The sequence below is a fragment of the Mesocricetus auratus genome, unplaced genomic scaffold (assembly GCF_017639785.1).
Source record: "Mesocricetus auratus isolate SY011 unplaced genomic scaffold, BCM_Maur_2.0 Super-Scaffold_100020, whole genome shotgun sequence".
Lineage (NCBI taxonomy): Eukaryota > Metazoa > Chordata > Mammalia > Rodentia > Cricetidae > Mesocricetus > Mesocricetus auratus.
In genome coordinates, this window is record NW_024429201.1 from 15,093,281 (window position 1) to 15,109,702 (window position 16,422).

The 16,422-nt window shown below is 41.7% G+C and overlaps 2 protein-coding genes across 6 annotated transcripts in view; one reads left to right on the forward strand and one right to left on the reverse strand.

Annotated features, from left to right (window-relative positions):
• The window catches only part of Trappc13 (trafficking protein particle complex subunit 13), a 33,056-nt gene extending 27,504 nt beyond the window's left edge, over nucleotides 1–5,552 (forward strand). For 2 of the 4 annotated variants that reach the window (XM_040728979.1, XM_005065578.4), the window contains 4 exons: nucleotides 1,105–1,303; nucleotides 2,160–2,260; nucleotides 5,030–5,180; nucleotides 5,299–5,552. In XM_040728979.1, coding sequence (XP_040584913.1) covers nucleotides 1,105–1,303; nucleotides 2,160–2,260; nucleotides 5,030–5,180; nucleotides 5,299–5,406 — 559 coding nt within the window. In that variant the 3' untranslated portion in view covers nucleotides 5,407–5,552. The remainder of the gene's footprint in view (nucleotides 1–1,104; nucleotides 1,304–2,159; nucleotides 2,261–5,029; nucleotides 5,181–5,298) is intronic. The other 2 variants (XM_040728980.1, XM_040728981.1) reach the window with 1 other exon arrangement.
• A 2,145-nt stretch (nucleotides 5,553–7,697) lies between these two features.
• Sgtb (small glutamine rich tetratricopeptide repeat co-chaperone beta) overlaps nucleotides 7,698–16,422 on the reverse strand; it is a 37,887-nt gene continuing 29,162 nt past the window's right edge. For both annotated transcript variants that reach the window (XM_013126669.3, XM_005065580.4), the window contains exons 9-11: nucleotides 14,720–14,757; nucleotides 14,415–14,498; nucleotides 7,698–11,216 (exon numbers count right to left, since the gene is read on the reverse strand). In XM_013126669.3, coding sequence (XP_012982123.1) covers nucleotides 11,105–11,216; nucleotides 14,415–14,498; nucleotides 14,720–14,757 — 234 coding nt within the window. In that variant the 3' untranslated portion in view covers nucleotides 7,698–11,104. The remainder of the gene's footprint in view (nucleotides 11,217–14,414; nucleotides 14,499–14,719; nucleotides 14,758–16,422) is intronic.

A 16,422-nucleotide genomic window follows, 5' to 3' on the forward strand; every position in this document is an offset into this window, starting at 1 on the left:
AAGAAATTTACATGTAAAAAGATATGGACATCAGAATAGATGATTTTAATTATTGTGTTTAAATATTGTGGGAAAAGTATACATGTCTTTCTTTCATTAATTTAACTTTGTTTTTTATGTGCATTGGTGTGAAGGTGTCAGATCCCCAGGAACTGGAGGTACAGATAGTTGTGAGCTGCTGTGTGGGTGCTGGGAACCGAAGCCCAGTCCTCTGAAACTTAGCTGCTGAGTCATCTCTCCACCCCAACATGTCTTTCTATAGCTATTTTGGAAGAGAAGGAACAAATGAATGTATTATTAGTGTAGGTGAGGAGGTACTAGCTGGAGAGAGTGCCTGAGTTTCCTAGCAATAATGATTCTAGTACTTGCCAGTAATAAAAAGCTTGTGTGGAGGTAAGATACAGAAAGGTTGACAGCCTCCTTTACTGTTCATTCTTCATTCATTTGGAAAGCAGCTTCTCACATTGGAATGGTGTCTCCAGGTGGTAGTGTTGCTGAGCTTTTAGCACTTGCCTAGCATATAAAGCACCCTGGGTCTGTCCCCGGTTCCATACAAAGAAACAATAGAATATATTGCTCTGTTTCTAAGCTAGTTTCTCTCTGCCTCCCCAATTCCTTTTTTGTGGGAGGGGTGCTACCGGGAAACTGACCCAGTTCCTCACACATGCTAGGCAAGTGCTGACCACTGAGATAGCCCCAAGCCCCTGTTTTACTTTTTTATTTTGAGACAGAGTCTTACTAAGTTGCCCAAGATGGCCTCGAACTCACTGTCTCACCAGGCACACATTTCTTTTCATTTGGATTGAAACCTCTGACCACTCCTACATCTCTGTGCAGTAACTCATCCAATTCCTATCTAAAAGAACTAGCCACATAAGCCAGGCGTGGTGGGGCACACCTTTACCACTTGAGAGGCAGAGCTCTGTGAGTAGGAGGCCAGCCTGGTCTACAGAATGAATTCCATGACAGCTAGGGCTACACAGAGAAACCCTAACTCAAAAAAAAAAAAAAATAATAAGAAAGAAGAAGACTTGACCACGTACGTGAATAGCTTTTCTGCAGAAAGATGCTAACAGATTTTTCTTCTATTTCTCCACTTGCCAGTGTGTCTACATTTGGATCCAGAGGATATTTGCAGCCAATGGATACACGCCAGTACTTATACTGCCTAAAGCCGAAGAAGGAGTTTGCAGAAAAAGCTGGCATCATTAAGGGAGTGACAGTCATTGGAAAATTGGACATAGTGTGGAAAACAAACCTAGGTGAAAGGGGAAGGTTACAGACCAGCCAGCTTCAAAGAATGGTGAGTCTAGAAAACAGGGCAGTGTGGGGTTGGGTGTGCAAAGGACAGGCAGGTCATTCAGCTTAGCCCTAAAAAGCAGAGCACCATGAAGTCACCCAGGTTTCTAGAAAATACTAATAGCTGTGTTGGTCCCTAGGAGAAAACTAGTGTTGAGATTCATAGAAATGTTCCGTTAGATGTTGGCTTCTCTTTAGTATCTGTATATTTTTTTAAACTTCATCAAACAGGACTTAAGATAGCTGCTTATCAGCATTTTTTTGGGAGGGGGTGTGGGATTTTCAAGACAGGGTTTCTCTGTGTAACAGTCCTTCCTGGCCATCCTGGAACTCACTTTGTAGATCAGGCTGACCTTGAATTCACAGAGATCTGCCTGCCTCCCAATTGCTGGAATTAAAAGCCTGCGCCACCACCGCCCAATGCTCACTGTTCATCTGACTCAGATTACATTGAGGTATTCTGGCCAATGTCCTGAACCTCATAGACTTACAGCGCTTGCCTACTGTTTTCGCCTTGGTTGTCATTGTTTTGAGACAAGGTGTCACTGAGTAGTCCTGGCTGGTCTGCAGCTCAGCAACCCTTTGAGATCAGATCCCCTAAGTCATCTCATTCCTTATCTAGAGGCAAGATTCATCTTATTTCTACTGAGCCTGTAGTAATTACCACAAACAATCTGGGTCTGCAGAGTTGTGCCACCCAAGCTCACTGCATAAGAAGTGAGAGTGAGAGACCCGAGCAGGGCCTCAGTGTTTTCACAGAGCATCAGTGTGGAGACCTGTGTCTGTTGAGAAAATGGTGCTGTGTGGCACCTTCATTAACATCAAAAGGTTATTTTAACCGTGTTACTTTTTTCCCACAGGCTCCAGGTTATGGAGACGTTAGGCTATCCTTAGAGGCCATTCCAGATACCGTGAACCTAGAAGAACCTTTCCATATTACCTGTAAAATCACAAACTGCAGGTAATGCCAATGTGTGTGACTGGGCCTCCTTTCTCCTCACCTAAAAGTTCTTGCAAATCCTTTAATTATCCCCCTACCCTCTTTTAGTTTTCTGAGACAGTGTCTCTGTATAGCCCTAGCTGTCCTGGAATTTACTCTGTAGACCAGGCTGGCCTCAAACTCCCCAGTGCTGGGATTAACAGGGTGCATGCGCCTCTGTACTCTTTTATATATCCTGTCCCTTCTTATATTGAATACTATAACATTGCTGAGACCCTAGTATTTACTTCCTGTGTTCTATTTTCATTCATTAATCATAATATGTGGTGAGTATTAATTATTGATAGTCCATGGAAGAGAGCTAGAAAAGGCCACATTTAAGCAGCATTTGAGAGAAAGATACCATGTGACAGAGCTTGGGTGGAGGGGTTTTTTACTGGGGGAAAGTGAATGGGAAAGGGGAGACTAGCCTCTGGGGACAGGAGTGGCAGAAGAGAAGAGAGAGGCAGAGGAGGGTAGGAGAGAGAGAGAGAGATAGGCAGAGAGAAAGAGAGGAGGATGGGAGGTGGACAGGGCCCTTTTAAAAGGGAACATAGTGAATGTGCACAGGTAGTGCTCTTAGTAGCTGCAACTGAGGGCATATCCTGTCAGAACCCCAAGGACAGGCCTGAATACTAACAGTGAAGATTTAGAATATTCAGATACATTTCTCTGATGCTTGAACCAGAGCCATGTCTTTAATATTAATAAGAAGAAATGTTAAAATAAGAAGTACTTCTAAGTTGGAAAAATGATTCTGGCTTTTGTCTATTGCCTATTTTCTTTGGTAGTGTTCTCTAACACAGTCTTGTTATATAGCCCAAACTAACTTGAACTTGTAGTCTTCTCCTGAGTCATGGGAATGCAGGCTAAAGATTTTTGTCTTCTTTTGACACGGTCTTACTGTGTAGCCTTAGCTTGGCTAGAACTGCTATATAGACCAGGCTGATGTCAAATTCATAGAGATCCACTAGCCTTTTTCTCCTGGAATGATGGGATTAAAGGTATCCACCACCACACCCAGCCGTGAAGCAGTTTTGGCAGTAAACAGAAGAAGCAAATCATAGACAGCTTAAAGCATAAAAGAATTATATTCTAGCAAAGTGGTCTTGCTAATTCTTACATTATTGGTTTGGAATCACCCTTTTAGTATAGCTGTATAATCACTTTACTTTTATACTCATCCAATCCTATATTCTAAGGATATAGGAAATGTCCTTCAAAATTACAGAAATGCCTGATTCTCTATGAAGCTACTAGTAATACACCACTACTACTATTACTACTACTACTACTGCTACTACTACTTGGTTGTTGTTGTTGTTGTGTTGAGCAGGGTGCCTAACCCAGGCTGAGGATGACCTTGAACTTCTGATCTCCTAACCCCACTTCTCAGGTCAGGTGCCCAGTAGGATTACAGGTGTGCACTACCATGCTGTTCTTGGCATGCTAGGGATCAAACCTGGGGCCTTGTGGATGCTAGGGATTGCTTCCAACTGAGCTGCATTCCCAGCCCCTCAGTCTCTTTCATAGAAAGTTATAGTTAGTTTTGCGGTAACATCCGTGTGTTGCTGTCTTTTATTCAGGAGAGTTTACATACGGTGCTTGCTGACCATGTGATCTCGGTGAACACCCAGGCAAAGATGGGCAAATATAGGGGACATCCAGGGAACTTTTATGTTGAAGTTTTTGAAGGTTGTCAAAAAAGCTTATTGACTAACTGAACGTACTGTAAAAATTTTTAAACTAATTTTTTGATGTTTGTTTTAATATAGTGGTTTTCAGAACCACTTGAACAGTTTCAATTTCATTTCCTCATCTATAAAAATCAAATCCTGAATACACAAGCATGTGGATACAGACATACAACATACAGTATAAAAACATGGCAGAGGGCAAAGGGAGAAACCCCGTTGGTGGAGTGCTTTACTAGGATGTAAAGTGCCCTGACTTTGATCTCTAGCTGGCCACACATACTTGTAACACCAGCACTGGAGAAATAGAGGGAAGGGACCAAAAGTTCGAGGTTATCTTTGGCTACAAAGAGAGTCTGAGGGCTGCCCAGGGTACAAGAGACCTAGTCTCCACACTCTTAGGGGTTAGATTGCTTAGTGGTCAGGGCACTCACTGCTAAGCATGACCTGAGTCTGAGTCCCAGAACCCACACAGAAGAAGGACAGAGCCACATGCACACCTGCACATGCACACATACATGAAATAAATAATAAGTAAATAAATAATAAATAGAGCAGTGTGTGTTAGAGTACTAACAACTTCCTGGGTTTTTATAGAATTTACTGAGAAAATTGTGTTGTGCATCTAAAATGGTTTCTAACACAGGGCATTTCTAATGTTTGTTAGAGAGATAGAAACATGTAAAAGCAAATATAATTTTAATATATAAGTTAAATTCTAAGTAAATATTAAAATAGGAGACAAATCCTAAGACACAAAGCTGAAGAACTGAATGTAATGGCGATAGACTAGGAATCTGGTCTTTCTGAACATTTAGTGTAATTTCGTGAAAACTTTGAAAATGATCATGCATAAGCTGAACTAGTGGTGCCTGCCAGGAGAGGAGTCTTTATGGGGACCAGTGAGCAAGCATGAATGGCTTTTACTTCTGAGTCCTACCAGTCATTTCCTGTTAGTTGCAGGCTAAGAAAATAAACTTACTGAAAAACAGAAGGAATGTGATGGTGTCTCCTTAGGAAATAAACAAGATTCATTACTGTTCTCTGATTGCTTCAGCAGTGAAAGGACGATGGATCTGGTCCTGGAAATGTGCAATACCAATTCTATCCACTGGTGTGGGATTTCAGGAAGACAACTGGGAAAGCTGCATCCAAGCTCCTCACTCTGCCTGGCCCTGACTCTCCTGTCTTCAGTCCAGGGCCTCCAAGTACGTCCTCTTTTTGGTGATCAACAGGATGGGCTAAGTTACCATTTCTGATAGCTGTGCTTTCTCTAGTAATTGTCAGTGAGTGAAAACTGAAGTGCCTCTCTCTCTCTCTCTCTAGAGTATCTCTGGCCTAAGACTCACTGACACATTCTTAAAGAGAACATACGAATATGATGACATTGCACAAGTCTGCGTGGTCTCATCAGCCGTGGAAGTGGAAGCCTAAAGAAAACTCCTAATGTTAAATTTCTTGTTTAATCACAGAACTGCTCTCTGTATTTTGTGAAATTATCATTAGCAAAAATAAGTGTATGTTATTTAAATTTTTCTGTAAAACAATTGAATATTAAATATTTGTTGTAAAAATGCTAATTTTATCTTGTGAATTATATTCTGAATGAACAGGACATTTCCATATTTTCTACACATATTTCATGTTCTTTAAGATAACTGGCAGCTTCTATCAGGTACCTTTTAGCAAAGGCCCCTGTGTCAGATGTCTTTTCTGTCTATCAAGTATCTTTTTGCAAAGGCAGACCTTATAGCAAAGGCTCATGTGTCAGATGTCTTGGGCACTGGAGACAGATGAGCTCTGCCATCTTGGTACAATATCCGGGGTGTCCATGGTGATGCACCTGCTGGCTAGGGCCCCTGGGCTAAAGTTTACTAATTCATTCTGGAAGATACTTTGGAATTTTCATAACACTTTGTTTAGAAATTTAGTTAAATTAGTCATAGTCAACTACAGTCTCTTTCCTAGGTTCTTAGCCAACAGAAAAGCCTTGTCTGAAACAATTCAGGTCCCCTTCCTGTAGCACGATTATTGCTTAATACAGGATAAACATTTGTAGTTGTTTTCAAAGTCATTGTATGGGTGTAAGTGTGTATGTCTCTGTTAGCATACACATGCCAACACACTTCTCACAGACACACAGCAGCAAACCAGCATTGGTTGACTCGACTAACTTTTTCTTTTTAACTTTTATTGATTCTTGGCAGATTTCACATCATGCATCCCATCCCTACCTCTCTTCTTCTTCCCATCTGCCTTCTGCCCTTGCAACCTCCCATAAACAAAACAAATTTTTAAAGAAAAAACAAATAAAAAAAAAAGAAGCAGCTGTAGTGTGGCCCATTGAGTTAAACTGTAATTCTTTCATCTTCACTTAAAATTGTTCACTGTCGTGAGTCTTTGGTCTGGTTCGAGGCCTCTGGCTTCTGCTATACCATTGGTAATGGACTCTCACTGGGGCTCTTCTTGGATGTCCTGTTGTTCTGTGTCATGGAGATACTGCAGTTTTGAATCTGTAGGTTAATCACCTGCTCCAGCAGTTCATAGATGAGGTGGATGTTGGAGTAGGCTAACTCAACCCTGGTTCTAGTCCTGGGAGGTAGCTGGACTGATCAGCCCACCAACATAGCCCCTTTGTCGCCCCCCGGGTGAGCTCAACAGCACTGCCTGGGCCAGCCCACCCAGTCTGCGGCAAGGAGCAGGGCCAGTTCTCTTGCTCTCAGGCCCTGCCAGGACAAGTGAGGGCCATCTCTCTCAATTGCTGTAGGGGCCACATGAGGTAAGGAGCAGGGTCAGCTCTCCTGCTCTGGTGCCTTCAGGGCTGGCTCATCTGAGCCTCTGTCAACAGGGTTAGTTCTAGTGTGCTGCCCTGGGAGCAAGTCGGGTCTAGTCTTGCAGAGGTGAGGGCAGGGCTGGTTCTCCCACTGGTGGGGAGGGAGAGGCATCTCCCTCAGCCATACCACCACATGGCATGAGAGTGGGGGTGGGGTCAGCTCTGCTGTTCTCATGCCCCGGGGCTGGCTCACCTGCCTCCTGACCACAGGGTCAGCTCTAGTGTTCTGCACAGGTGAGGTGCGTGCTGTGGTGACGGGTGGGGCCATCTTTCCTGATTGTGGGGGCCAGCTCTGCCGCAGTACCCAGCAAGGAGCAGAGCCAGCCAGCTATTCCAGAGTGACTCAGTTAATGTTTAACAAGGTTAAGAATTCTCTAGTTTTAACCTAAAAACTCCTGGGGTTTTTTCCCACTGAGAAATTATTATTTTGTTTTCTCGAGACAGGGTTTCTCTATGTAGCTTTGGAACCTGTCCTGGAACTCTCTGTAGACCAAGCTGGTCTCGAATTCACAGAGATCTGCCTGCCTCTGTCTCCGAGTGCTGGGATTAAAGGTGGGTGCCACCACTGCCCAGTTAGAATTATTTTCATAATACACATCTAAATGATTCCCAGCTTCATATCTGATTTTTAACTCATATCATGAACTAATATAAAAGTTTTGTCTGTCCATATAATCATACCCATTCTGTCAGGAACAAAACAGCAAACAAACAAAAGAAAAAAAAGAGGCTTTAAACAGCTTTGCCATAGGAATATAACATTTGTTTCCCAATTAATCAGGAAAACAAAAATCTATGCTGTTCAATAAGTCTTATCCTCTTTTGAGAAGTTGAAATTCCCCAGTATATAACTGCTTACATATTAAGAATGCATTAAGTCAGACACAAAACCTTTTCTCTTAAATGCATAATTATTTATTGCCATGACAAATTATTTGGTCCAAAAATGAAAGGTATATTCAGAAGGCTTGACCCTCACATTAGTCATGATTGATGAATGTCTATGCAAACCAAAATGCAAGCATTGAGAACTGAAGTCGGTTCCTTAGGATGGCAGAGACTGGTCCAGTCAGTCTTTATCAGCATTATCTCAAGCAACCTCTCATGACTGAACCATGCCTTCATTCATTCAAAATTTAAAAGTTACTCTGCTATATACTTTTAATTACAAAGTCTCTTCTGTGTATAAACAACATAGGTACATACTATTCATACTCTAAATAAAAGTCAGATAAATGCCATCTTATAAAGGATCTGTGTCAACTATTATAAAAACTAGATGATTTGGTACACCAAATGAAATTCTATTTCCATAAAAAGGGCATGTTCAGTTTTGCATAGCATGGTAACAGTTTCAGCTACTCCAGACATTCTAATTAGAATGTATATAAGTACTCAATGCTGTCCTGTTTCTCTTAGCAAGTGTATTTTCCAGACAAGGGGAAGGATACTTGGGGGAGTGTCTGAGAATTTTAAGACAGCTAGCACAATCAGGCCACACACACACACACACACACACACACACACACACACACACACACAAATCCTGAAAATAGCTTGCGGTGTGATGATTCCAATGTGATGGAGAGACCTGAAGAGTAAAAGGTGTCCTGAATAAAAGGAAACTCCATGGAAGTGGGAAGCAACATCTGGTAGTGTATTCGTTCCCAAAGAAACAAACTAAAAAAGTGAAATGGAAGATATACACCAGTTCTATGTTGTGTAAAAAGAAGAGATACTCAGGGCATTAGCACAGGAAGTCAGTGTCCCACAGCCACTGATGAGAACTGTTCATTCTTACCTGGATATTGGTCAATATCCCAGTAAGTGAATTGGAAATTGGGAACTAGTTCTTCCTCTTCTGTTTTCTGAGAGTCCTATAGAGTGGATATTATTCTCTCCTAAGACTTTGATAGAGTTGACCATTGAAATTATCTGAGTCTATGGGGGTTCTTTTGTTTGTCTGTTTGTCCTAGAAGGTACTATTCGGTTATCTTCTTCACAAAGATTGATTTCCAAAAGTTGTTAAATACAAAAATCTAGGGCAAGTCATAGTGTTTTGTAATTGTCCTTTTTTTTGTTGTTTGGGTTGTTTTGTTTCCTACTGGAGTTTTTTTTTGTTTGCTTTTGTTTTTGAAACAGGGTCTCCTGTAGCCCAACCAACACCATACTCACTGTGTAGCCAAGAATGATGTTGAATTCCTGGTCCTGCCTCTACCTCTCAAGTGTTGGGATTACAAGTGCATATTTCCATTCCAGTTCCAGGCAGTACTAGGGAAGGAGTAACCCAGGGCTTCATGCTAGACAAGCACTACCAACTGAACTATGCTCCCTATGTCCCTAGTTTCCCTTTTAACATCTACAGGATCTGTTCAGTAGTATATCTGCTCTTTTTTTCTATTTTTTTCTTTTTTAATGCAGTGATGGAATTGTCATGGTCTCACATACCAGGCAAGCACTCTCACTTTCATCTCTGATACTGTTAATTTGTATTTTCTGTTTCCTAGTGAGCACACTAAGGATTCACCAGTTTTATTGAACTGAAAGCATGTTCTAGGATTAGCAACATCCAACACTGGACAGTTGATTTTAGTTGTCAACTTCAAATTTTCTTTGATTGTAGTCATAACCTTTGTGCAGCCAATGAGTACTTTTCCCTGTGTAAGGAACACTCGATGCTGTGTAACAGGTAACACAACACAGTTCTACGTCACAGGTTCTCCTGTTCTCTACCAGAACCGTGTTTTGTGTCTGTCCCACGAGAGCCTGAGCCCAGGTGCTTGTTTGTTACTGGAGGAGAGTCCTCCAACTTTATGTTGTTCTAAAGTTGAGTTCTAACTGCATGGTGTACTGTTTAAATGATGACCTAAACCTATTTTGGTAATATGACCCTAAACCAGAATTTTTCATTCATTTCCCCCACATGATGTTTATAGTGAAATTACAAAACCACTGTCTCACAAAAGGCAAAAAAGAAAAGGCTTTGAAACCTCAAGACACTAAATACACAGATTAAGAGGAACTGTGGGAAGGCCCTTAGTGCCTCATTAATTTTAAATGACTTTCTTTGTCACCTTTCCCTCATCACATGTAAAATCATTACATACCAGTCCCCATTTAACCAATTTTTTGGTTGATATGCAAATTCCATTTAAAACTGGAATTTTCTCACCCACCAATGTACCTAGAGTCATGCCATTAGTATCTCATGCCATTTCTTTCTACTAACCATATGCCAGAGCATAAATATTATAAGATACTTGAAGTCTCCTGTTAGTTTAATTGCAATAAATTAAAATTAAGCATAAGACTGGCATGCCAAGCTGAACTACAGCAGAGGATTACACAAATAAGCAATGTTAGCAATAGATGCCTTTGTTATCCAGCAAATAATTGTAAAGTTAAAAAACAATCATTGTTGATGGGCACATAATTAAATTCCATTTAGAAATCCTATAACTTGGGGTCAAGTCAGTGGCTTTTTTAAGTATAACTAGATACTGCCCTAGGTGAGTTTCCCACCAATGAAACTGTGATAATTAAGCTGAGATAATTAACAGAGCAGTTGTGTTCACTGACCTGTTATCTCTAAGTGTGTTTCATCGTGTACTTAACTGGCCATGCGAATGCTATCAACACTACACCACAGACAAGATTAGTTAAAATTACACAGAAAACCTGAGCATACTACCGTCGCTTTCTGTACATTCACAGTATCTTCAAAGCATCACCTGCACCTAACACCGCTTCCTGCCATCTGAAGATCCCATCACAAGTACAAGCCGCCCTAAGACAGTACTGGTGCCCATGACAGATGTGTTCCTGATGGAAGCACATTCCAAAGTTTCTCTCCTAACATGCTGCCAGGCACATGTCTTCTAAACCGGCGTGATGAGAAGTCTTTCCACTTAGTCATCGGCCTCTCAAAACCATGGCCTAGGGAAACCTGCAGCTAAAGAACTTTCCAATAAATAGCCCTACTACTCAATAAATATACTCTGTACTGTCTGATATACAAATATGATCATAAAAGTTTTAAAATGGATGGGCCCTTTTCCAAGGCCTTAACAAGGCTACTGATGGTTTGTTTCCAAAGAAGTTGGTATTGTGTTCAAATCTGCTTGTGATAAACTATTTTCTAAATGGATGGATTCTCTCAGGTTTACACAAGAGACTTTCCTCCATTATTCTCAGACATTGTGTAGGGTGGATTTTTGTTACTTTGTTTTTGTCTATTGTCTACAGGTGGACATGTCAGAACCATAAACTATGTGTCCTGGGGCAAGGGTCCTGATCAAGTCAGGAGTGTTCTTCCGTGCTGCTGCTGAATGACCTGCTTCGGATGTGGTTTCTCAGCTGCTCTATCAGCTCAGGGTTCTGTTGCTGTATCTGCTGGGCAAACTGCTGTCCCCTGCAGGAAAAAGGCAGAATAAACTGGGTGGGGACTTTCCAGTCACAGAAGCCACATGCAAAATGAACTGCAGAAGCTGGGGGACTACGCAAGAGAATTTTTCCTATAAACACAAGTTTTAGAACCATAACATTACCCATTACCCTGAACAGCATTACTACAGAGAGCTCACACTGTGTGTGTGTCTGTGTGTCTGTCTCTCTGTGTGTCTCTGTCTCTCTGTGTCTCTGTCTCTCTGTGTGTCTGTGTGTGTGCATGTCTGTATGTGTCTCTGTGTGTGTGTATGCATGAGTGTGTGTGAGTGTGTGTGTGTGTATGCACATGGTGTGCAGGTGCACAAGCCGGGTGTCTTCCTCTATCACTTCCTGCCTTTCCTAGAACTAGCATTTTCTTGGGTAAGCTGGAAGCCAGCAAGCCCCAGTAGTGCTCCTGTCTCTGCCCCTTTGGTCCTGGAGTTAGAGGTGTATGTGGGATGCCCAGGTCCTTAAGTGGGTGCTAAGATCAGAACTCCTATTCTCACTATTATGTATCAAGTTCTCTTTACCTCTGAGTCACCTCTCTAGCTCAACAGAACCTTTTCCTACATTCCTAGGACTCTAGGTTCAAGCCCAGCACTTCATTAAACACACTCATACACAGTTTTGAAACAGGATGGTAGTGCATGTCCACAATTCCAGCAGTTGGGAGGGAGGAGCAAGAAGATCAAGAGTTCAAGACTACCCTCAACGACATAGTGACAAGGACAGCATAATCTATATAAAAACTCTGTCTCAAAAGATAGAGTTTAGATGTTTTTTACAAGCCGCCATGAGGTTCCTTAGGTCAGCTCACTTTTCTGAGTCCTGACGAAATTCCTATTCTTCTGTTTTTGTCTCTCACATTTGGATGCTGTTCAGAAACTGCACAAAATTTTTCTGGTACTCTGAGCCTCCCTCCCTCCCCACCATATTGCTTATGATGTTGCTGCCATGTGGCTAACCTCCATGATGGCTTAACTCAAAGAACATGAATATTTTTTGAGGGGAAAGGGGGTTGTTTGGATTTTTGTTTTTTGTTTTTTGTTTTTTTGGGGGGGGTTTCGAGACAGTGGCTTTGGAGGCTGTCCTGGAACTCGCTCTGTAGACCAGGCTGGCCTCGAACTCACAGAGATCCGCCTGCCTCTGCCTCCCGAGTGCTGGGATTAAAGGCGTGCGCCATCAACGCCCGGCCATGGATTTTTGTTCTTATTTTCTCTTTTCTTCTTGATACTTCTCTGGACAGCTGCTGAGATTTATAGCTTGCCTGTCCTGAGGCTTTTCCTTTAAACTCTAACAAAATGATCCTTGAGATGACAATAAAATGAATTTATCACAAATCCTTGAGTTTGTGACTTCAATTACATGTATTAAACATGACAATCATGCCACTTAAAGATCACTCTAAAAATTCAACATTCGAAGTGGTGAGTGATTTTTTTTTTTTTTTTTTTTGGTTTTTCAAGACAGGGTTTCTCTGTGGCTTTGGAGGCTGTCCTGGAACTCACTCTGTAGACCAGGCTGGTCTCGAACTCACAGAGATCCACCTGCCTCTGCCTCTGCCTCCCGAGTGCTGGGATTAAAGGTGTGCGCCACCAACGCCTGGCTTGTGGTGAGTGATTTTTAACTACACATTAGAAACTGGAACTGTGGCTTCCTACAAACTTGGCAGTGACAGTATCAAACACACATTCAAAATTCAGTGCCATACACAATTCTGACTGGAGTGTGTGGAGCCCGTAGAAGAAACACTGCAGAGGCTTGACTGAGCTGCCGGAGTGTTCCAAACATTAATCACGTAACGTGATTTTTGAAACTCATTTTACTTATTTTTGTCATGCTGTGAATTAAACCCAAAAGTAAGGGTGTTTTTCAGCCAGGTATAGGAGCCCACTGTTTGTAATCCCAGTTACATAGCCAGCCTGGGCTATACAGCAAAACTATGTCTCTACAAATTTTAAATATGGACCTGTACCTACTTAATACACGTTTTCAGTAGACATATGACTACCACTTAAATCCCAGAGTAGTTATTTAATCTTGCAAAATAAAAAAAGTCTTGTATCTTCATTGGTAAAAGTGCAGGGTTAACTGCTTTACATATGAGGTCACAATGCGTGCGCATCAATAAGCAGGTCACCAATCCTTAGGGACTCTCTGTAAGTGTAGATGATAGTACTGATATCCCCATGTAAGAAAGGGAGGACCCTAATTTGATACCGAAAGCAACAAAACTTCAGCTGTAAATCAAAAGATGGAACTCTGGTGGATGCTCTGAGCCCTCTGGAAGTTACGACTTCTTTCTCAGCTCCTCTAGCTACCAATTATGGATGGAAACTAGCCACATTTTTGTTTTTGTTTTGTTTATCTGTTTGCTTGCTTGCTTGCTGTGACAGGGTATCATTATATAAACCTGGCTGGTCTGGAACTCATAGAAATCCACCTGCCTCTGCCTACCACGTGCTGGAATTAAAGGTGCATGTCACCACACCTGGGTTCTGCCTACTTTTACTGCTAATAATTCTTCCTGAAGATCTGCTTGTACTTTATGGTCTCATGGAGATAGAAAGAAGTCTGTGAACATGCATGATTTTCCCCACAAGCTAGAGCTAACCACATAGTCTAGGTCTTCTAAACGTAACCCCTATTTATCAACTTCTTAGAGATTTAATACATTTAATTATGCTAGTCATTTTAACAGTGAGAGGTTAAAATGAAAGCCTTGACCCCTTAGAAACAAACTGCATGGCTCTAGAACTAACCAACAACCTATGCTGGTTAGTGTTTTTCAACTTGACAGAAACCTAAACATATCAAGGAAGAAGGAATATCAGCAGAAGAATTCCCTCCATCCAATTGGCCTACAGTTAAGCCTGTGAAACGTTTTTCTGATTAATGATTAATATGCGAGGGTCCAGCACACTGGAGGCAGTGCCATTCCTGAATAGGTGGTCCTCCATTGTATAGGAAAGCAGGCTGGGAGAACCGCCGAGAACAAGCCAACAGGCAGTGCTCCTCCCTGGCCTCTGCTTCAGTTCCCGCCTCCAGGTTCCTGCCTTGAGTTCCTACCCTGACTTTCCCTTAATAATGTATTATAAACTGTGAGCTGAAATAAAGCTTTTCAATTTGCTTTTGGTCACTGTCTTATCAATCTTACAGAAAGCAAACTAGGACAAACACTCACGCTTGGATAAGGCTAGACAAGTCCGTCAGACCTCCAACTCCAGCAGCAGGTCCCCCGATGGCATTTGTCATCATTCCTGACATTCTAGGGTAGTAAGAAACACACCATGGAGATTAGCATACAGTCTTCCCAGGAACGAAGTCAGTCAACTCTATCAGCGCCATAGAAAGGGTTGGATCAGATGTTTAAGATGACCCTAAGTTCTAAGTAACTGGAATTCAGTGCATTATCAATTGTAAGAGACATGCTTATATTAGGAGCCTAGCAAAGAGAAGGCAAAGGCATAAGGAGCCCTTTATACTTACAGCTGTTGAACTTGAGGGTTCTGCATTAAACTTGCAGCCTATAATTAAAAATAGTATTGCCCATTAAAATACCGCAGTAATGCTTACATATGTTATAAAGATTGTGTAAGGTAAAGGAACGAAACCCTAATGTTGGGTGGCATCTTAATGTGCTATACAAGTAAATGGGACAGTACAAGAGAGAAGGTACTGTAGAAACTGGTATCAAACAGGGATGTGAGATTACAGACAAAAAAAATACATTGTTAGCTGGGCAGTGGTGGCGCACACCTTTAATCCCAGCACTTGGTAGACAGAGGCAGGGGGATCTCCATGAGTTTGAGGCCAGCCTGGTCCAGGATAGCCTCCAAAAGCTACAGAGAAACCCTGTCTCAAAAAAAAAAAAAAAAAAAAACAAGAAACAAAACAAGCAAACAAAAAAAAAACAAAAAACATTGTTAAGGGAGGGCATTGCCATGACTGATCAAATCAACAGACAAAAGGGAAACAGAGAAACTTTAAAACTATAAAGATCTTGTGCTTCTTTTGTTTGTTGTTGTTTGTGTTTTTAAGACAGAGTGTCTTTGTATCGCTCTGGCTGTCCTGGAATGCTCTGCAGACCCGGCTGGCCTCAAATTTGGGGTTAAAGGTATGTATTACCACTGCAAGGCTGAGATTGTGTACTCATTTTTTAAAATTTATTTACCTATTATGTATACAGTGTTCTGTCTGCAAGCATGCCTGAAGGCCAGAAGAGTGTACCAACTCTCATTACAGATGGTTGTAAGCCACCATGTGGTTGCTGGGAATTGAACTCAGGATCTCTGAAAGAGTAGCCAGTGCTCTGAACTACTGAGCCATCTCTCTAGTCTAAGACTGTGTACTCTTTAGAAAGATGATGCCAAGGAGCCCTTTGTAATGGGCTGGAGATGAAGCAAGGCCTCCCTGCTTCCTTCACAGAGCAACAATGGCAGGCCAGCAAATTCTCAAAATGCTATTTTAATCAATTTTCATCCATTTCTATTACTATTACCTTTCTTTATTTTGACAGTACTGAGGATTGAATCCAGGGTTTCTTGACCACTAAGAACATGTTCCAACATTGAACTATATTCTCAGCCCTGACTTTACTTATGTGTTCATGTATGTATGCATTAGAGCAGGGCTGGGCAGTCAGGCCTAGGGCTTCAAGAGTGCTATCCAGGTGCTCTGCCACTGAGGTCCACCCACATCCTCACCCTGGCCCCTTTTTTAAGAATCAAAAGATGTGCTTTTAACTCTCATCTTTTGCAACGCCTACATGGTGTTGTCGCACCTTATTTTGGTATGTAGCAGCTTAGAGACTAAATTTAATCTGAAATTAAATTCCATTTTCATATTCCGTTACAGTAATATAACCTGAGAACATAACTTGCTCATAACCTAGAAATGAGCAAGCCAGGTTTTAGAATATCACAAGACTTAAGAGGGGGTATGTGTTTTCCAGCAAGTAGGTAAGAAGGCCAGCTGAATTGACAGGATTGTGTATTTTGGTTGAACTAAGGATTTGATGATTGTAAAACATATTTATTTGAACAAAGATGAATAGGAACTGATTCCTATTCCAGGAGCTCAGCATATGATGGAATGTTGGTGTCTTTGTTTTGAAACAGGGTCTCGCCTACGTAACCAAGGCTGGCCTCAAATCCTGTGTAGGCAAGGCTGACCTAAAGCACTCCATCTTC